We start from the raw sequence: 21,977 nt of genomic DNA, 5'->3' as shown, positions 1-21,977 counted from the left end.
AGCCTTCCCCTTCCGGAATGTCCCACAGAATTTTGCGTTCTACGTTGTCGTAGGCTCCTGTAATGTCTAAAAAGGCCACATACTGAGCTTTCTGCTTTTGATATCTCAATACACTGAGTAAGAACAAGGAAGTTATCATCCAATAAACGCCTACCAATTCTGAAGCCATCGCTGCTGTCAACAGCGCCACCGCATGCCTACCTTTCATAACTGAGAAACGTTGGGTAGATTGCAATACTCAGTTTTAAATTTCAGCATGTCGTCGGACTGTGTTTTGTTCGTAAACTTTCATAACGTTATCGTTACGTTAGTTTTGTATTCAGCGCTACTTTCGCGAGACTGTCAGGATTTTTCTCACCGCAGTGAGAATCGGCTGTGAAGCAGAGTGGGCAGAGAAGCACACTGCAGTGTTGTGTTGACTTAAGGTCACTGCTACCTGCTACGTGATACACGTTAGCGCAACAGAATAACGCGAAATGTTCACATAGATACAGACAACGTTGTGTACAAACACAAAGAAAAAGAACGAAACCGAAACAGTTCGTAAAAACACCGGAAGTTCGTCATTGAACGTTAGCTGTTGTGACTTGGACACACTTCCTTTTTCCGCCAAGACTCGCCGGAGCCGCAAGCAGCAGACTAAAGCTGGCTACAGCTAGTCGCGATTCATTCAAAAACGACACTATTCTTGAATTTGGAGCATCTAAAAGACACCTTCGCACTTCAAAGCTTTTGTAACGGTTATTGAACGTCAGCTATTGGAAAGAAACGCTTAAAATGAAAATCTGGACGTCAGAACATACATTCAAGTAAGTGCGCGCCGTCTTCGACCTTGGGAATCTGATGCAAGTTGTTTTGCCTGACAGGTGCAGTGCTCGTTGTTCACTGTACTCTTCGCTAGTTGTGGATAACGCCGTGAACGTAAAGCAACGTTTGTAGTAATAAAACAAATGTTTACTGCTTCTGGCATGTAGTTGTCGGCACCAACCTAGCTCAAACTTGTGCAGCGACACTGTCGTTCAATCGACTTGCGGTACACTGTGTGACAGTGTGAAGACGAGTCGTTATGTAGTTAAGGTGACATTAAGTGTTGGAAAGTTTTGAGAAATACGTATGTTATTATAAAGCTAACTCGGCATCCCCGTTGTGTGGCGAAGTCACGACGATCATGCATGGCATGTAGGCCGTTGCGCTCCCCGGTCAGACAACTTCAGGGTAGCGTCGCCCAAGGGCGCCTTGTACGACGTCGTGCATTTCGTCATGCAGCAACTCTGATTTGTTATCTCAGTATTCTTTCAATATCCGACTTGTCGGAGAGCACCTCCGTAAAGTGCGGCGGGATTTCCGCCATAGCGTGACGTCACGGTCTTGTTGATAACACTGGAAATGTTCCGCTCGCTTGGTAGCGCGTCTTTGGTTAGAACTCAAAATTTAGCTCGCGTCGTGCGCATTGAGTACCATCAACAATTGTCTGAGCAACTTGAAACAGCTGTTTCCTTCGATAAAGTATTATTTTCCTTGCCTGATCCATTATCGAGAGACTTGTTCATTACTTTTGCAAAGTTACACCCGGCCCAGGAATATTTTCACGAATGAAACGCGAATTGTAAAGGAGAGTGTGGTTGATAAACAACAAACTGGTTTTTGTTTATTTTTCTTTGGTAGGGGGGAGGCGGCAAGCCATCTCTCTCTCTCTCTCTCTTTCTATATATATATATATATATATATATATATATATATATATATATATATATATATATATGTGTGTGTGTGTGTGTGTGTGTGTGTGCACACACACACCCAAAGAGAGAGAGAGAGAGTTTTGCAGATTGGATTGGATATGCAGCCTAGGATCGCTCTCCCACTGCTTTTCTGTCAACAACAGAAGTTGCACTACTGTGAACCTGTATATAGTTCCCCTTTGATTTCTGCAGTACATGCTTCTTTTTCATATGCTTTACGACAAAACCTGATACGGCTGGCTCCTGCCAAGGGGTCGGAGCGAGTTGGCGCACAACGCAGGTGTGAGCGGGGCTACGTAGATGCTGCATTAGCGGCCACAGGCTAATAAAGAATGACACATTCTTTTATTTAATTAGTTAATGGCATGTTGATTTATTGTGAGATATTCATTGGAGGTCATACAGAAGTTCATGTTCATGACTGACCGAAGCGTACGGAAGCAAGCTAGGTGGTGCGTGCTGTAAAGATCGCCATGTGGATAATTTGATTTCCATTGCAATAACAAAGACTGAAAATGCATCGGTGAAAATTATCTTTGTCATCTATAGATCTGGTTTTCACTTGAACGAGATGAACAATTAGTCTAGTGTTGCCAATATTTTCTGAAGTGTATCGCTGAAGTGAGACAAAAGATTTGGAGAATGCTTACGCCTTGTCTTTAAGATTGGAAAGTGATAGCATTCAAAGATCCCTGACTGCTTCTCGCGCTTCCTGGCAACTGCAGCTTATGTAACCGTAATGTTTACCGGGAAATTCTGGCGGTGAATGCTATGCGCGAAGGCGAGCTTTCTGGCAGAAACGCAGCCTTTCGCATGGGCCGATCTTCTGTTATTGTTTCACACTTTGAACATTTCAGTCTGAGAAGATTTAGCAGTAAAAGCCATGCGCTGTCGGTGTTTTGTTTCATGACATCTGTTTGTGGGTTGTCATTCTCAAAATTCCGAGGAATAACTTTGTAAAAAATGTAAAACAAGGTATGAGCAACTTTAGTGATAGAAGAACTTTAGTGCCGTATAGAATATATACGGCAATTTTTGCTCATGAGACGCCAAGGCTGGCTATGACACCGACGTTGGATTTTCTGTGACACGAGGCCCTTAACGGTGTCACGTTAACGCAAGCACCATAGTTTTCCTAGCATGAAAATGCACTTAATTGGCACATTATCCCTAAGTTTTTTGTTCTTCTCGACGTTCGTGACAGCAGAACTAGGTTCTGCGGAACATGCTTGGCGGCGTGTTTTTAACACGGCGATCACAATTATCCGAGCTTTTACAGGTTAAATACCACACTTTCGCTCTTGATCTACCTGAAAGCTGCCATGAAGTACTGATTGGTCCAAAAGCCGTGACAGTATGGACCCGATTTGTTGAGACACACGTGAACAAGCTCAGTCGTTCCAATATTTACGACTTTTTTTACGCAGTCGATATGTCTTATTCACCTGCTGTGCTCTAAATCTGAACACAGTTTATTCCACTTGGTTTTGGTAAATTAGCTCTCTGAAACTCTTGCGCATGTCTACCAGTCGAATGGATTTAGTGGCACCACTGATCCTGTAGCATATAAACACATTCAGATTGGTTTTATAAATAATAAACTTCATTTTTGTCAGCACTATGATGGCTATGACCACTGTGCTCTGAAGCACAATAACAATGTAGAGGCTACTAATGTGAAGGCAACCGTTCGTTCATCGTGGTCACGGAGCCTATGTGTCGTACAAAGAGTTTTGGCTGCTAACATGTACCTTTTGAATATTCAACTGTGTTCTAGAATGCCGTTTTTTCAAGCAATCTTCTAACTTAGAGTTGTTAAAATATTGCCAATAGTTCGTTCAAGTCACTAAAAAGTCGCTGATTGCTAAATAGAAAACTTTGTATAAGCAGACAAAAGAGTGACTAAACCTAGTGAGAAAGTCGTGTAAATGGCAACACTGATTAATTACTGATAATTTCTAAAAAGCAAATTTGATTTTGTGTTGTCAAAGATGGTTTCGTTAGTCAGCCCCATCAAATGCGGGATGATGCAAGGGATGGCAGATTAAACTTGTTTTGGACTGCCCAGCGACAGCTTTCTTAGCAATGCAGGCTTGCAAGGCAGGTCTCGCATTGCAATGTACGGTAACTCTTAATTGCATAGTGCGACCGGCCGAGCATCACCTGATACAGCACGTGGCGGCGATTCCCGAAACGCAATTCTAGCTGCCCAAGCAGGGGATACGTAATAAAATCTTGCTTGGCCGCAATTCTGAGAGAAAACTTGGCATCAGCTGTTGTTTTGTTGCATTTGTCACTGTGCAGCTGACAGTACCTGCTGTGTAAAAGGGGGGGGGGGGGAGGAGGTGCAAATGGCCTACTTTTCGCTTTCACTTCTAACTGTTGGGGGGAGGGGCATGCATTCTCCTTAACCGGTAGATACGCCTATGACAAGCATGGTGTCACAAACGTACAGGCAAATATAAACACATCTCACTTGATGACCATGGGCACTCAATGTGACAATGCTGGCGTGATGAAGACCGCCACAGCAAGAAGCGAGCGCTTTGGGCTATATCAGCTTCACCGTGAGAACACCTTTCACGACCAAATAAATGAAAGCAGTCTTGAAAGTACTGGGAACCTCAATAGAACTAATGAGGTTCACTTGCACTATTGACTGACCAAGTAGCCCAAATCGCCGCCTAGATCAAGACTAGAAAGACTACTGGCGATTTGCAGTGGCGGGAAATTTGCCAGCTATGACCGAGTAGACCCTGTGTGCTATATGAATACCAGTGATGATTGCTCTGAAAAACCAATGTGGCCAAGTCTCCGCATGCAGCTGGTGGAGAGGCCAGACCCCCATTATCAGGGCTTCATGTGGCTTCTGTAGGCTTGAGCAATTGTCGGGGCTCCAGGCACCAATGTTTGCTGGTATTACCGGCAATCGTGAGCTGGTATTACCAGCTCACAAAAGGGGGGGGGGGGGGCAAATGACCTACTCTCCAGGGTTGCCAGGTCCAAAATGTGAAAAGTAGCCAAGAAATACCGGAAAGTAGCCACAAAAGTAGCCAACTTTGGCCAGATACAGAAATGTAGCCAAAACATTAGCCACGTTATGGAAAAACCTTGCATTTTCATTTATTGTCGAACTCTGAAAACATTATCACAGCCAACACTTAAAGCTGCCTTTAGTAAATGTAGGAACGTACAAAAAATGTTATGAAACGTGTATAAATGACTACAGCTAACAGCGCTTTGATCAGCATGTAATATGACTAGAATATTATCACAGATCAGAGTCACAGCTGCAGTTCAGGTGTAAATGTTTGAGTTAATCTTGGCAATAATTTCTGGAGGAATGTAAAAGCTCGAGGCATCCTCGAGTGATCGCTCTCGCGATTATTTATGCGCGATTTTGTGTTTTGGCATCAGACGTGTCGCAGGCTGTTTGTTACGCTGTGCAAAGTGAGATGCCCAGTCGTGTCGCACAGAATCTCGCAAAAGTGATCGTATTCCCGAATACAGCTGTATATTTTCAAGCTCGCAACGCATAAACGTACCAACTACGTCGAGATCGCGCTGGCCACACTGGTCGCTGCCATGCTGGTAGCATGTTTACATTTATCCTGCTGCCAGCTGTCAGAGTGTTCGATTTTGCAAACTTCGGGCAGCTTCGGGTTGTCTTAAAATCCCAGCTCACGTGACTTCTTATCAGGACCGGAATTAGCTGGCTGCCGTTGGCTGCCAGAACTCCGAAAATCGAAGAAGCCCAATGTGTAGCAGGCCTGATGTGGAATGTCAATGTGAAGATGGAATACGCTGTGACGTCAGTAGTGCGGAATCCTTTGCATGAAATGGAAGCGCCCGAGTCAGATTCACGATGTGATGGACCAGCTTGAAAAGATTTGAAGTGCCGTGGTCGTGCGTTGGCCTAAATGTTTGCTAATTTTACTGCATAATATGAGCTACAGAAGTTTCTGTCCAATTTTTACAGTAGTCAAGCTGTTTCAAAAGTAGCCAAAAAAATAGCCAAGTAGCCAAGACATTTTTTTCCCACCAACAGGCTCAAAAAGTAGCCAATTTGGCACAAAGTAGCCAAATCTGGCAACCCTGCTATTCCCCCCCCCACCCCAGTTCTGAGAAGGGGGGGGGGGGCACTTGCCTCCCGGTAGATAAGCGTATGTTCACTGTAGTATCAAACAGTTGTGCTTACCATTTTGAAAGCCCTGTTTTAATGCCTTCCTATGTTATCTCGTGCACTGTCAAGCAAAAGCTAGGCAATTGATAAAGCTGCAACATGTGTCAGTGCTTCAGTGCTACTACTGTCGTTCTTTTGTTGTCATGTGGGCATTATCTCGATATTCTCAAAGTGTAGGAAGAGTCTGTAATTAACCCACTGTTACATTAGTGAGGTTACATTTTCTGTGCAGCTTTCATAAGAGGAATTTGACGCCTTTCTATGTATTGTCAGTGACTGCTTTATGAGAATGTTTGGGAAAGGCCTTGTTGTTCTGGCGCTTATTCTTTTTTCTGCCACTTTACACAGCCATCCATGGGAGACTGTTGCCCAGGCTGCATGGCGGAAATATCCCAATCCAATGAACCCTGCTGTGGTTGGCATTGATGTGGTAGACAGGCAGGTGCACAATGGTGTCCTCAAGAGTCACCGCCTTATCAGCACAGCGTGGGGATTTCCTACATGGGCACAGAGGGTAAGCTGCTTTGTTGTGTGTGTGCATTTGTTTTAGGTGTTTGTTGATGTGCGGGTATGAGGACTGTGACAAGATAGCACTGCTTGTGCATTCATGTGCTCTGTCAACGAGCTCAACTGAAACTATAATAAGAGTTCATTTTGCCCCCTTGATTTAGGCCACTATACAATCATCTTCTTTAGCCCTGTAAGGGGCTTTGGTTGCAGTTGTGTACATTTCCCGTTTGGTCCTTTTTGCACAACTAAGAACCACACATGTAAGGTAGGCAGTGTTTGGCATTTTCCTCAACCTTTGCATTGTACAACCTGTTTCAGTTTCATTGCTGTGCCTTTCATATGGTAAAATTAATGCAGTGAAAACAAGTTGTAATTGTGCAGAGAAAAGCTTGGAGCTTGAGCTGTTTTTGTTATATTTATAGACATAGAGGGGAGGGGGAGCGCAATGATAGCCTCATTTTAGCCGCCACGGGTAGCCCTGTGACATTACCCTTGACATGGAGCTGCAGTTCAGCTGCCCTACCAGTGTCGTGTGGCTCACATGATTGCGCAATACGCAGAAATCCCTCTAGCGTATGCCAGAACTGCACCAGAGTATCCTGAGCACCGCACAGAAAAAAAGAAGGAACTGAGTGCGCTATTGTATTTCAATGAAATATTTAAGGTTGTGTTCCGGCATCATACTTCTTTGATAAGCGGTAGGTAGAAATTTTGTGAAATAGCCTCACACCTTGATGTGTTTGAATATCTGCAGTTTTTGTCTATTTAAGTGTCTCCTAGCGCGACAGGACCCGAATTTAGGGAATTATGGTAGTTGAAATTATCAAGATTTCAATGTCTCTGGTGAAAGCTTGAAAGCTGAACACAGCTAGACGTTTTCTGCATGTTCTGAAGTCTATCTATGTCAGATGTAAGGCAATATTTAAACACTGAAGGTATGTTGCTTTGGTACTTAACGTTAAATACCACAGTCGAATTGTGTGTGTGTGTGTGTGTACGCGCATGTGCATGCGTACATGTGTGTAAGCCAATGGTGATCTCTGCTGGTAGTGGTTACATAGGGGAGAGTGAGATGTGTATGCGCAGCAGCGCACCTCTTGCAGTCACTATACTATCTTTTCAGCCGTTCACTGACATTGTGTTCAAGAACACTGAAAAAAAGTCACTTTCATTGCTGCATTCAATAGTACTTGAGAATATTTAGGAACAATGTAGTTTCAACTAATAGGTGTACTGAACTTGTGCAACCTAATTATAAGAAACTTATGGTATGTGTGCAGATTCTGGGAGCCGACCGAACCTGCTATGCTAGCGAACACTCTGTGGTCGATCCTGCACGGCGTACCATGACTATGCTGTCAAGAAATGTGAGTGCAGTATAATTGCTTTTTCTGTCTGAACATATGTAAATTATTGTCATTGGGTTAAGGTAAGTACAGCAGAACTCCGCTGTTACGTCCTTGACTGCTGCGTTTTCCCGGCTGTTACGTCGTTTTCATCCGGTTCCGGCATAGCTTCCATAGGATCCAATGTATAAGGAACCCCGCTGTTACGTAGTAGCTGTGAAAACGTTCCCGCATGATACGTCGCAACTTAACACCCCGAACCCACCTGGGCTAAAATAGGCAATGCGCTCCAGCCGCCATTTTGGCTTTTGACGAGTTTTGGCCGCGCTCGGCCAGGCTTGGCTATAGAACTGGCTGCAAGAAGCCGCACGCCAGTTCGAGAGGCCACCACTAAGTGTCCATTTGTGAAAAATGCTCTCACTATCATCACTGTGATTACGGTCACCACATGGTTTTTGGACGGGTCGACTCGCGGAGGAAGGAAACTCAGGAAAGGCTCTGACATCACTCTTATAGCGTCCTCGATCACCTTGCCCCGGGATTGCCCTGAAACCAAAAAGGTGCGCTTTGCACCGCGGTGGTGGCGCACTGCGGAGTGTCAACATCGAGGACAAAACTGCACCCCGTGCAGGGTGCTTGCATGCAGCGCCACTTTATTCCTGGCACGCAAAACGTGCGCGAACACATTATGTCGTTTGCAGGTGCTAAGCATTCGCGGCAAGCGCTCGAACCTTGTCAAACGGCGTGCTCTGACATACCTGGTTGCAAGCAAACACCAACGGATATTATAATTAATACTGACGACCCGTTCAACGAACCTGTCCACTTTCAGTCGCTCTTCACCACATTGTTTTTGGACGAGGTCGATCAGCATGTACGTCGTCTTCGCTGTCAGACAAACTTGAAGAAAGCTCATCCATTGCGGCAGCTACTAGCGCTTCCTTTTTCATTGCCGACCTCTCCACTAGCTAACTCCGCCAATTCCGTTGCAACCGCAGCAAGCTCTCGGGCCAGAGCGTCTGCGATTCTGCAGTAGGCAGTGCGCGCGCGCGTCGCACGTCCCACAGTGCTTGCTGGGATTGCACCCCGGCGCACCGCCGATTTTCTCGGTGCAAGACGGGGCAACGGAAAAGCGCTCCAACAGGGTGCGCTTCCGGTGATCGAGGATGGTCGGTGCGCACCGGTGCGGTTGATTGAGGATGAAAGTGCGCACCAAGGTGCCCCGGTGCGCTCCGGTGCAGGTGATCGAGGACGCTATTAGTGAAGCTAAAGTGAAGCCGGAAGTTGGCGTTGCTCATGGCGTTGCTCCGCCTATGGGGCCAGCTCTCCTCTCGTTTACCTCGCGAAGCCACGCCACGCCGCGCGCAACTGGGCTGCTCGGACACGCGCGCTCTGCAGCAATACTAAACAATCGTTAGCATGTTAGCATGATTATGCCAAAGAGGGCAAAATTTCCCGCGGATATTCCTTCGTTCGTTGCCATTGCCGTGGCACGGTGACGACGAGGAGCACGAGCCGCATGATGCCAGGGAGTTGCCAAATCCTAGCTTTGGAGAAGTCGTCGCGGCTCTGGACCTCCTCCGCAGGTACGTCGCACCTCACAGCGACGCTGACAGCAATGCGGCCTTCCAGGCTATTGAGAAACGTGATTTCTAGCGAGCGAAAGAAACGGCAAGCCACCATTCTGGACTTCTTGTAGGTCCTAAGCGCACTCCGTGGAAATAAATTGTCTATAGTTGAAGCTGCACTTTTTTCATTCATTTTCGGAGCTTTCCTCACTGTTGCGTTTTCCCGGCTGCTACGTTTTTTTTCCCCCGGTCCGGTGAAAAACGTATGAACGGGGTTCCACTGTACCAGAGCAGGCATTGATGCTTATTAGTAGAGTTGGTTGTAGCCTGTTCTGCAAGGATGACAGTAAAAAACAAAATTACAATTCGGAACGTTTAAAGGAGCAATATTTTTTGCAATGTAAGAAAAAATTCATTTATTTTTTTTATGTGTATAATGCATGGCAGTACAAATATTTGTAGATGTCTAGCTTATCTGTTCACGTCTTTATGATTGGATTTGCACTGATTCTTGCACTACCTGCCTTGATACTGTTTGAACCGCACCGATGGCACCGGCTGTTGGAATCTCAGCGCGGCCACCAGCTGTTGGAACCTCAGTGCTGACGCCCGTTATTGCAACTGGGCCGCAAGCCCCAAGGGTAGCGTTGGCCTGGCGGCCTGGGGCACACTGGAAGCATCCGAAGGTCCCAGCAAAGCATGAGGCGACTGCTAACAGAACAACTTGTTTATTCTAGCATCGCAAAGAGCGGGCGGTCAGGTCGACCGAAGTAGAGAGACGGGAGAGCACATTACTCAACAGCAGAAATCGGAGCCCCTCTCCTGGCGTCCGGGGGCAGCTGCTCTTATACTCTCGGACTTGAGAGCAAGAGGGAAGGTCACGGGACTACACCACGTGACAGCGGCGACGGACGGACTGAAAGACACGTTGGAACAAGGAGGTGACGCATCAGCCGGGCCGGCGCCGGACAGACCTCCTCGCTTCACACTGGGGGAGCTCCTCTCCCCGGCTGCCGCGCTTTGACAAGCGTGGGCACACACACACACACGCACACACAAAGACACGTGGCACTGATCATGCCGGGACGCGCTCGGCGGGGCGCGCTCGCGGCCGCTCCGAACGGGCCAAAATGTCCGCCGCTTGGAACGAAGCTCCGGCGTACGTTGCATCCGCGCTGGCTTTACCGCGCGTCGTAGGCGAAACGTAACAGACCGCCCCGCCGGGGGAGGGAGATCCCGATGGTCAGGGGACTGCATCCGCTGTCCGGAGGGATGTCGCTCGATGATGCTCATAACCGAAGTCGGTCGTCCCTCGGCGTTTCTTGAGCGCAGCGCACCGAGAAGGCCTCGTTCTCACGTTCAGGTTCACAGAGGACACTGCAAAGTGACTTCGGGAGAGTTCTCATTTTTCTCTCGTTCCCAGCAAGCGTTAGAACTACGCCGAAACTCAGCCGCTCAGTCAGCAAGCACGGCACAACCCTCACTAAGCCATGCCAGGCTCTTTCCCCTTTAATACTACTGCCTAGTTCCTTACAGTAGTCTAGCAGCACTCAGAACGCGTCCACAAATTGGAAAATTGCACTAGAAAGCACATCATCACTTTGAAACACTACACAAAAGCAATATGTTAAAAATCCTTCCTCAGGAAGAAAAACATCAATAACAAACAATTTTGAGGCTGATTCCCACGTTAGGGGCTTCGACTTAAGCCATCGGCGTTACCGTTGAGACTCCCCTTTTTGTAACGCACCTCAAAAGATTGTTGTTGCAAAGCAAGGCTCCAGTGCAGGAGGCGGCCATTTGTGAAAGAGATAGTCTGCAGCCATTGGAGAGGGCAGTGATCCGTCTCGAAGCATGCGAAGCGGAGATCGCAGCGAGCGACCGTACACTAGCTCAGCTGGCGAAAACCCCGTAGCCGTAGGCGGCGCAGTCCTCAATGCAATCACCACCCCAGGCAGAAACAGCTCCCAATCAGTTTGCTGTTCAAACCATAATGCTCTAAACACGCGCTTCATGACGGAGTGGAGCTTCTCAACGGAATTCGACTGGGGGTGGTGCACTGAGCTGTGTAGCAGCTTTACCCCGCACCTTTCGAGAAAGGCCGTCGTCAAAGCGCTAGTAAACACTGTGCCCTGATCTGATTGGATTTCCGCAGGAAAACCAACTCGCGCAAATATGGACAGTAGTGCATTGACTATCTCAACTGAGCTGAGTTCTTTAAGCGGCACTGCTTCAGGGAACTTTGTCGCTGGGCAGATCACAGTCAAAATGTGTCTGTACCCCGTGGCTGTTACCGGCAGAGGTCCCACTGTATCAATAACGAGCCGTCTAAAAGGCTCCGTAATGATAGGTACCAACTTCAACGGCGCCCTCGATTTGTCCCCTGGTTTGCCCACCCGCTGACAGGTGTCGCATGTCTTCACAAAGTGGTCTGCGTCCCGAAAACACCCTGGCCAATAGTACTCTTGCAAGAGACGGTCCTTAGTTTTCTTAACTCCTAGGTGTCCGGACCACGAACCCCCATGCGACAAGCGCAACAGATCCTGACGATAGCACTGAGGCACGATCAGCTGATTGAACTCCACTCCCCTGCGGTCTACATACTTCCGGTACAGGACCCCACCTCTTTCCACAAAGCGAGCATTTTTCTTGGCGATACCTTCCTTGACAATGCAGCGTATGTTTTCTAGGCTGCCATCCTTCTTTTGCTCGGCTATCAAAGCCGACCGGCTGACTTTTAGCAACCTATTAAGTCCGTCTGACGTAGGCGCGATGAGCAAATCTGCAGATAGCTCTTCTAACTTTCCCGCATCGGGAATTTCCTCTCCAGTATCTGGTGCCTTTAACGCTACAGGCTCAATTTTATTCAGTTCGGGCGTGCTCTGAATATCACCTTGCTGCGCCTCTGACCCTTTCTCATTGTTCGACAACGTCGGCCCCGCAACTACCGCCTTTGCAGCGAGCTCCCGAACCTTCGATCTGGTTAAGGCCTGAACGCTAGCCTCACCAAACAAAAGCCCCTTCTCGCGCAGGAGGTGATCGGACCTGTTCGAAAATAGGTACGGGTACTGGGGGGGCAGCATAGATGACACTGCCGCCTCCGTCTCAAGTGCTCCGAAAGGTCCTTCAATAAGCACTTTTGCTACGGGCAGACACACGCTGTGAGCTTCCACGGCTTGCTTGATCCATGCGCACTCGCCCGTGAACATATCGGGTTCTACGTAAGAGGGGTGAACTACATCCATCGTAGCTGCGGAATCGCGAAGCACTCGGCACTCTTTCCCGTTCACGAGGAGGTCTCGCATGTAAGGCTCTAGAAGCTTCATGTTCTCGTCAGTGCTGCATAACGACAAAAACACGACTTTTGTTTTTGTTTCTGGACACTGCGCCGAAAAATGACCCGGCTTCTGACACGTATAACAAACGCGCGCTTGCCTCGACTCGAACCGCTTTCTGCGTTCGGCTTCGGCTGCCGCCGTCTCCTTACGTTCGGTCGGAATGCTTTCACTCGCATCCGCACTACGTGTGTCCCCCTTTGCTCTCATGGGCGTGAACTTCGGCCTCTCAAACTTGGAGCCAAATTCACCCTTTTGACCGTCCTTAGCTCCGCGAGCCCGACGCGTCACAAACTCTTCGGCTAGCTCAGCGGCTCTAGCCACCGTACTAACGTCTGGCCTATCCAAGACCCAGTAGCGCACGTTCTCAGGTAACCGACTATAAAACTGTTCTAGCCCGAAACACTGCAGAACTTTCTCGTGGTCACCAAACGCTTTCTCTTCTTTGAGCCACTCCTGCATGTTTGACATTAGCCTGTAGGCAAACTCTGTATATGACTCACTTTTGCCTTTCTCATTTTCTCGAAACTTCCGACGGAACGCCTCCGCGGACAGCCTGTACTTTTTTAGCAGACTCGATTTCACTTTGTCGAAATCCTCTGCCTCCTCTCTCTCCAAGCGAGCGACTACGTCGGCCGCCTCGCCGGGTAACAAAGTGAGCAAGCGCTGTGGCCACGTTTCCCGAGAGAACCCCTGCTTCTCGCACGTTCGCTCAAAGTTAACCAGGAACAAACCAATGTCCTCTCCAAGCTTAAACGGCCGCATCAGGTCAGTCATTTTAAACAATACTCGTTCTCCTGCACCGTGTGCCTGACTTCCATTACGAGCGCGTTCCATCTCTACCTCGAGACGCTTCATTTCCAAAGCGTGGTCGCGCTGTTCTTTTTCTTTCTGCTCTTTTCGTTCGCGCTCATCTCTCTCTCTCTGTTCTTTACGTTCGCGCTCATCTCTCTCTCTCTGTTCTTTACGTTCAAGCTCATCTTTTTGCTCTTTAAGTTCGCGCTCCTGTCTTTTTGCAGTCTCCCTCTCCTCAATGGTCTCAAGGCATTCCGACAGCTCGTCATCCTCAGCTCCTAACTCAAGAATAACCCTTAGCAGTTCTGGTTTTCTGAGTTTGTCTGAGACATCCAGACCCAACTCTCTTGCAAGCTCCAACAATTTCGGTTTGCGCAACGACTTCAAATCCATGGCTGCTCTGAATGCTGCTTTCTCTACTGCCTACTATTGTCTTGCCGCAACTAACCCGGCAGCAACGACAACCACAATTACCAGCTCTGTTTCTGACACTAACAAAAGCCTGGCAAAACTCAGAAGAAGAAAGTCCCGCACTCACCAAACCTCGCAGCCAAGATTTCAGCGCAGTCGTTCCGCTGCAGGCAACCAGTCATCACACAGGGCTCGTTGCACTGCTCCCGGATGGTCGTTGTGCTGCTCAGCATACAGTCAACCGCATTTCTTCGCTGCTGGCCTCCGTTGTCGCGATCTCACCGCTGGCAACCAGATGTTTGAACCGCACCGATGGCACCGGCTGTTGGAATCTCAGCGCGGCCACCAGCTGTTGGAACCTCAGTGCTGACGCCCGTTATTGCAACTGGGCCGCAAGCCCCAAGGGTAGCGTTGGCCTGGCGGCCTGGGGCACACTGGAAGCATCCGAAGGTCCCAGCAAAGCATGAGGCGACTGCTAACAGAACAACTTGTTTATTCTAGCATCGCAAAGAGCGGGCGGTCAGGTCGACCGAAGTAGAGAGACGGGAGAGCACGTTACTCAACAGCAGAAATCGGAGCCCCTCTCCTGGCGTCCGGGGGCAGCTGCTCTTATACTCTCGGACTTGAGAGCAAGAGGGAAGGTCACGGGACTACACCACGTGACAGCGGCGACGGACGGACTGAAAGACACGTTGGAACAAGGAGGTGACGCATCAGCCGGGCCGGCGCCGGACAGACCTCCTCGCTTCACACTGGGGGAGCTCCTCTCCCCGGCTGCCGCGCTTTGACAAGCGTGGGCACACACACACACACGCACACACAAAGACACGTGGCACTGATCATGCCGGGACGCGCTCGGCGGGGCGCGCTCGCGGCCGCTCCGAACGGGCCAAAATGTCCACCGCTTGGAACGAAGCTCCGGCGTACGTTGCATCCGCGCTGGCTTTACCGCGCGTCGTAGGCGAAACGTAACAATACATATTTTGCTGGGGTGACAATGGATACAAAGTTCCAAATTTAGAAATTGCTTACCTTAACATGAGGTGCCTATAGTAGTATTCAGAGGCCTTTTTAGCTGGCTATCATTTGTTTCTGTGTATCTTTATGCTTATATTGTGTCCTTGCTTGTATTCTGGTTACAGGCTAGACTACTTCCTACTGAGCAACTTGGAACAGTTTCCTTTGATAAAGATTCACTTTCCTTACCTGTTCCATTATCAAGAGATTTATTTGTTTACTTCTGGAAAGTTGGGCAAAGATTAAACACTGTCCTTGTTTTTTAGTGTGACAGCATTTAATTGCTTGAAACCGGGTAAGCCTTGTTCGTCTGTCCATTTTTTAGCATTGACGACCATTGTTATCGTTGACATACTTTTCGCGTCGGGCCACCTTGTCATCCCCAGTTTCACCATTCTCACAGAGCGAAGAAAAATAAAACTTTGCCCTCAAACTGGGATTCGAGCCCGTGCCACTGCAGCATTGAGTATTTGGGAGTAGGACGTGCTAACTGCTGAGCTATTCAGAAACAACAGCGCTGGGCATTTACTGCAAGGTCTTGTGTTCCATACTGGCTTTCAGAGCAGTGACGTCTGTGCATGTACCGAACAAGGATGATGATAGGTGCATCACATAGAAATTTTTCTTGATGGCGGTTCGTTGGCATATAATTCTTCATTGTCATGCTTGTGAAGACAGCATTGACAGTGTGAAAGAGGTGACATAATGATGGTGATAAGCCCCAAACATGGCACACACTCAGAATAGAGGATGCTCCCAGAATCGGGCAGTTGGTGAAAAACAACAAAGAAAGCATTGATGACATCACTGCCAACAATGATGTCACAATGATTACAGTACACAGAATATTTGTTTTAGCTGCGCCAAATTTTTTAAAGATTGCCTATGGAGATAGCACAATTCTAACCCTTGATCTAAATTACTCAGTGAGGTGGCCATTACTTCTACGAGAAATCGAAATGTTTTGACTGGTGTTGCAGAAGTCGCGGGGCGCAGTAGTGCTGAACTTAGCATCACAAGTTGGCGGCTGGACGTAATTATATTTATTCAATCATGTTTTTTACTAATTGTAACAATGTGCCATTATCATTAATTGTAACGTGTCACTAGATCGGCTGTCCGCTATGGCAGACAGCCATTTCTTTATGCGAACACCCCCTGGCACGCTTCGGCCTCCGCAGCCCCAACCTACGGGCTGCCCTGCTTCCAGCTTTGATCCCCCCGCTACCCTTTGGGTGCCCTGGAGATCCTGCGCCGCCTGCTTTATTATAACCACAGGTGCTCTCCTGAGGCCTCCGTTTGCCAGTTACATGTGCCCTCCTGGAGCAGTGCTTGTAAAAAATGCAATCTGTCATCGCGACGAAAAAAAATGGCCAGGCTTAGCTTGGTTAAGCCAAGAATGCGTTGCATATTGCACGAGTTGGGGCCCAGCTTTTCCTCCGGCTGGCGTGACGTCACGTCACGTGGTTGCGCTAAAGGTCAATGGTGGCTGCCCGGCCGCACCCAAGGGCTGAACCTAGTGATTGCAATATGCAACGCATAAAAATAGAAGCAACTTAATAACAAACATAGCAAACTTAAAAGAGAATAGACCCACATATGCGACGCGCAGCAATGAACAATGGCTCATACCCTCAATGGTGGCTGCCCGGCTGCGCCCAAGGGCTGAACTGAGTGATTGCAATATGCAACGCATAAAAAGTGACCCGCGACTTATGCAACACCAATCAGAACCTTGCCACTTCAGACACAACCATCACCAGATGGGGCATCCGTGCCCACTGCCTCACCATGCGGGCACCCAGTGGCTGAGCGTAAACAAACTCGGCCGAACTCCGCAATGCCAGTACTTCTACGGGACAAGTGCCTACAATGCACGCTAAGGCACCTCCTCTGTAGTGCCTAGGCAGAGTCATATATTCAAGGAGCAAAAGCCCCAGATTTTCACTCTCGCGCCTGCTCTTACTCGCGCCTGCACACAAATGACTGGCGATACCTCAAATGAACGTCTCGTCGGGAGACGCTATCAGCCACGGAAGCGGAGTGCACACGAAAGTGTGGCTGGTTTCGTTTAATTCGTGCCACCAAGAAGATATCGTCGACGTACGTGGCATGAAACCGTATCATTTGTCGCTGCCTCCCAAATTGATCAATGAATTATTCTCTCATTGAAATTTGTTTTTTTTCGATTTCCTGATAATTTTGAAAATTCTGCGGCCCCTTTCCGTGTAAGAAAAATCGATCGGCAACGGTACTTATTTGCATAAAAGGTCGAGTTTCGGCTGAACGAAATTTCTATATAACGAAGCAAATTGCCGATTTTACCGACTTCGTTATATCAAAGTTTAACTTATTATGCATTTGTGTCTTGTGACTCCCTTCACACGCTGCTTTCCACACGGGTGCAGCTTGAACTGCTCTTGGCGTCGCCTAACTGCTCCTGTTGATCCTAACTGGATCACAGGGCTCCTGCTCCTGTTCGCCCATCAAAACATGGTTGCTCTTGAGAGAGCAGTTTGGGAACGTTTTTGAATCCTCCCGTTTGCCCTGTAGAATGCGCCACTAGTGAGGGCACTGTTTCAAGAAAACTGGGAAGTCTTGCCATCACAAGATTGTAAACTGTAGGCAACAAGATGGTACCCTGGGTCACACATGTTCGGTTAGGGCACTATGTAGTTCCATGCGGCTCTGTTCGTAACGTTCCCAAGGAAGCTTTGGATTGTGTTGAGAATGTGGACACATGCTCCTGGCAACCTGATGCTTTAAGTGATTGCTTCATGTGGAACTGAGAAAAGCTTTGTGTATGCCCACTGCCGTCATACCATGAGATGTGGGCCGAGAACTTTGTGGTGCAACTGAAGTACATCGTGTGTGCAATGATTACAGTGAGAACAAACTGGATGGGTGTGAAAAATTGTCGTGCTGTAGGTACTGTAATATTTTTCCAGTGCCGTTCTTCCCATGAGTTAGCAAAGGTTGCGTGTGAGAGAAATGGGGCAAAGGTTCCTTGCTTGGTCTGGTTTCCTAGTTTGCGTATAGGGATGACTACAGACTCAGTTTGAGGTAAAGGTGAGCGACGGCCCACCCATTATTCATTGATGAGGTGGAGCATTATCTGGAGGTGGTTTTAACAATGTTTTCCAGCTAGAAATTGAGATTCGGTAAAATATAAGGACACCTTTTACTCTTGGCCCTTGCAATTTCCAAGAATGCAGTTTGGGCTTCTTAGAATAGTTCCTGCTTGTTTCCTTCTGTGGTGCCTGAGATGTGGAGGGCTTTGGTGGTGCTTGGGAGGGGAGCAGATGTGCTGATCATTTCTTCAACCGAGTGTGTTTTCTGAGGGTGACACATGCAGTTGTGGGGAAAACACAGCATTCACTGCCTCTACTGCACCTGTAATCATTGCACGGAGGCACAGGAATCTACTGGCTCCTCCCTCAGCCTCCACTCTTCGCACCAATGGCCATCTTGTAGCTTTTATTTGAGGTTTCCATAGTCTGAGGTGCTAGTGAGTTGCATGAGCTTCGAGGAGCTGCTTTGTATTATGGCCATAGCTTTCACTGCCGACCTCAGTGTGGTTTATAACTTGTGAAAACAGTCCAATAGCTTTTTATGTCCCAAGTAGAGTGTGGCAAATTGAGGATTCCCATAATGAAGGCATTTTCCATCATTGGCCACCAGGTAAACTGCAGCATCTGAGATGAGCTGGATGCAAGGTTGGTCTTACTGTTGCTGTGGGCTGTTGTGTATGCTGACACTGTCACTTTGGTCCTATGGACTACCAGCTCGGGGTCGTGGCTACTGGTAGATCAGGGACGTTTGGCAACTCTCACAGAACACATTCATGCTGCTGGCACTGGCGTTGCTGCTCATGTGGGAAGGTTTACGTGTCCGTAATGTGCCTGCATTTTAAAGCTTGCTGTTTTAAGTGCTTTGGCGTTCTGTGGTTTCATTGCAGCGTGTTTGCCTCTCGTTTGTTTACAATGTCCCCTTCATTACCTTGAACCTTGGTGGTTGCTGTAGCTGTTTCCTTTGTTGCTAGTACTGATCAGAATTTGGGCTGAGGATGTTTATCACTTTGAAGGTAGTCATGTCTTGCAGCGTTGCTCTGGTCAGTGACCTGGTGACAACATAGGTTACCATGCTCCCACCTCCCTTGATGCTGTGTTCATGTTTCTTGGAACTGTGAACTTGGCCTGTAGATTCCGAGTTGTAGCTGTGTGAGGTGGGCATTTGAGGTCCGTTGCAATGTGCACGCCATCAGTTATTACACCACTGCATGGCTTCCACAGTGCCCAGGTCTGATTTTTTTCATGTTGGTCAGAACCACACTTCTCACAGCAGAGATGGTGCTCATTGGAGCATATGTTATCACTTGTTTGTGTGTGATACATGAGCACAGAGGAGTCTTATGCGGATGAACAGAAATGTGACACATCTCAAAGTGCATAGTTGGCAGGAGATTATGGTCTTGAAATGTCACTGCCACAGTTTACGGGTCGAGTTGATGTGATATGCATGCCAAGAATGGTATGCCAAGGTCTTGAGAGAATCTAAGTTCACAACTTTCCAGAGGAGCATTTCGAATTTGCCTCGCCCAAGGTTGTCGTCAATATCATATTTGATCTCAGGTGAACAAGGTACTCCAGTGGTCGAATTCGTGGAGCTTTTTGTGATTTACTGGCCACCTTTGCTAATAACATGTCCAATATGGTAATTGGCTGGCTTCTGTTTTTATGCATGGCTCTCTGTGAGAATATTTTTTGTAAACATTTCTTCCAAACGGTGCCACAGAAAGACATGAACACGGAATAACACCAAGAATACAAGCACAATTCTGTGTAGTGTGTTTCTGTTGCACCATTTCGAGAAAATGAATCCTTACCAACTCGCCCACCTGTCGATTATGTATATATCTTTTGTGGATATAAACCCAGTAGTTCAAGCGACTGGTTTTTGCTTATACCAGTTTGAATAGCACCCTTGAGGTCCAATTTCGAAATGCAATTTCTTGAATTTGAGTATGATTGGAAACTTCATTTGTATTGGTGCTCTCTGGGATGTAGCCTTGACACGCCTTGCTGTTTCCTTCTGGGAACCCTGGTTCATCTATCTGTGTCTTCCACCTCCTTGGCAATGTCATCGTCGTCAATGTTGTCAAAGGTCTGATCTGATGTCTCCTGTTAATTTACTTTGAAGCTTAGTTGATGACATCAACATGGCTGTCCCCATTGTCTGGTCATGTGAATGACAGTCGCAGTGACATATCTTCATTAGCAGTGGTCTTTGTTGCTGCAAGTCCAGGTCGAGTTGTCCAATGGTTTGGGAGTATTTCTGATGTTTATTTTAGCTGATGTCGAGGAGTTGTCAAAATGACTGGTACATTGAAACACTTCTCATTAGTGAAAAGTGATACCTGCAGGTGGATATTGTGGCCTCTATCACATGGTGCTCCTCTTGGATGCACCTAGACCACCATGCAAGTCTGAGGATCCCAGCCCACAGGGGGACAATCAGCTCTGCCACATGTGTTTCGTGTGCCTGAAGCTAATGCTCATTCACTGTGAGCAGGACAGCAGCGCCACGTGGAGAAGGCCTAGAGTACAAAGAAAGCATTTATAAGACTACTACCTTGGTGTTGACTAACAGCCACACCCTATCCTCATGGTGCACCTGAGCCAGTTCTCCCACAATGCAAGGGTGATACAACAGTATATTAGAAAATGCTGTAACGTGCTGCTACACGCTGCTACACAGGAGGATGACTCCCAGTAACCATGCTACCAGGCCAATGTTCCTTCAGCTCGATACAGCCTCTGAGGGTGACCCCGTACAGAATGGCCATGCACGTGAAGTCGCTTCTCTGTGGTGGTGTCTCTAGAATAGGAGCAACGAATAGGTGCGCACATGTCTCGAGTTAAAGAACTTCAGTAAGGCAGGCCAGCGAAAAGAGGTGACAGGGAGAATTGGAATTCACTACTCACCGTTTCGCCATCTGAGAGCTGTTTGCGACCCCGCTCCTGCGGTCGGGCCAGGAGAGAGGGGGCCGGGCATTCCTGCCCAAAAAGACCAGTCATTTAGCCCAAGCGGACAGCAGCAAGTGATTTACAGTCTCGCTGCTGTATGGTGCCCTCAGAGGACAGAGACGGAAAGCATTGGCATGCACGCACGAAGTTCGTAAGTGACCTCACCACGGCGCAGGCCCTATGCCCGAAATGTGCTGTGTTGTGGTGGTGCAACAAAAATGCACGTACACAATCCTCACAGTATGCAGCCACTGCTTGCTGACCACAGAAGACACAGTCGAATTCTGCTAATTCAGCCTTGATGAGAACGACAAAATTGATTGAATTATCTGGTGGGTCGAAGTAAAGAGGCAGAAGAAATAGACAGACACTGTTGCCTCATTCGGCAGTATTTTCCCGATTTTAGCATGCTCCTGAATCTAATGCATGCACAATTTTTGTGTTAAAAGTAGAAAACCAACATAGAAATGACAGAGCTCCTAAACAGAATAGAAATGTAATGCACACCTGACTTTTCAACAAGAAAAATATAGTGTGCCTCTGACTCTGGCAATTGGAGAAGGATTAAACCTGAGACGTTCACCTTCACAGAATGGAAATTTATTTAACTCAGTGTCAATTATCTGTAGTGTTAGATAACATTGTACCATCTTTATGGACCACAATATGTTATCGCCGTGATCTCCGTATGTCCATTGCATGATTGATATTACACATTTATTGCACCTTCGTCGAACAACTCTCCAACAAATGCAAACAGGATGGCAGCCTATGCCTAGACTAACCACATTGTGAGAGTCATGAATGCAATTCTTGGGAACGCTGAAAATCTGACACGAATTTGTTGCCACTACCTTAACATTTAAGTGGCATGTCAGCGCCATCATACGGGAGAACTTCGACTACCATCTTGAGGGGAAACATCGATGATGCTGGCACTGATGGTACAGATGGTAGGCTGTTGCAAAAACTGTTTCGTATCCAATTGCACTGTGCAGCAATTTTCTAATAAACTTTCTTGCGAAAAAAAAAGTTCTGTTAGGG

General features: G+C 47.7%; 1 protein-coding gene across 3 annotated transcripts in view; it reads left to right on the top strand.

Moving 5' to 3' along the window:
- The first annotated feature begins 589 nt into the window (after window positions 1-589).
- slmo (PRELI domain containing slowmo) overlaps window positions 590-21,977 on the top strand; it is a 60,250-nt gene continuing 38,862 nt past the window's right edge. Inside the window, exons 1-3 of one of the 3 annotated variants that reach the window (XM_070527457.1) lie at window positions 590-809; window positions 6,274-6,439; window positions 7,716-7,802. In XM_070527457.1, the coding sequence (XP_070383558.1) occupies window positions 778-809; window positions 6,274-6,439; window positions 7,716-7,802 (285 nt within the window). In that variant the 5' untranslated portion in view covers window positions 590-777. Of the gene's footprint in view, window positions 867-6,273; window positions 6,440-7,715; window positions 7,803-21,977 lie in introns of all 3 variants that reach the window. The other 2 variants (XM_065433324.2, XM_065433323.2) reach the window with 2 other exon arrangements.

The sequence above is a fragment of the Dermacentor albipictus genome, chromosome 1, assembly GCF_038994185.2.
Source record: "Dermacentor albipictus isolate Rhodes 1998 colony chromosome 1, USDA_Dalb.pri_finalv2, whole genome shotgun sequence".
In the NCBI taxonomy this organism is placed as follows: domain Eukaryota; kingdom Metazoa; phylum Arthropoda; class Arachnida; order Ixodida; family Ixodidae; genus Dermacentor; species Dermacentor albipictus.
This window is presented reverse-complemented; position numbering and strand designations above follow the sequence as displayed.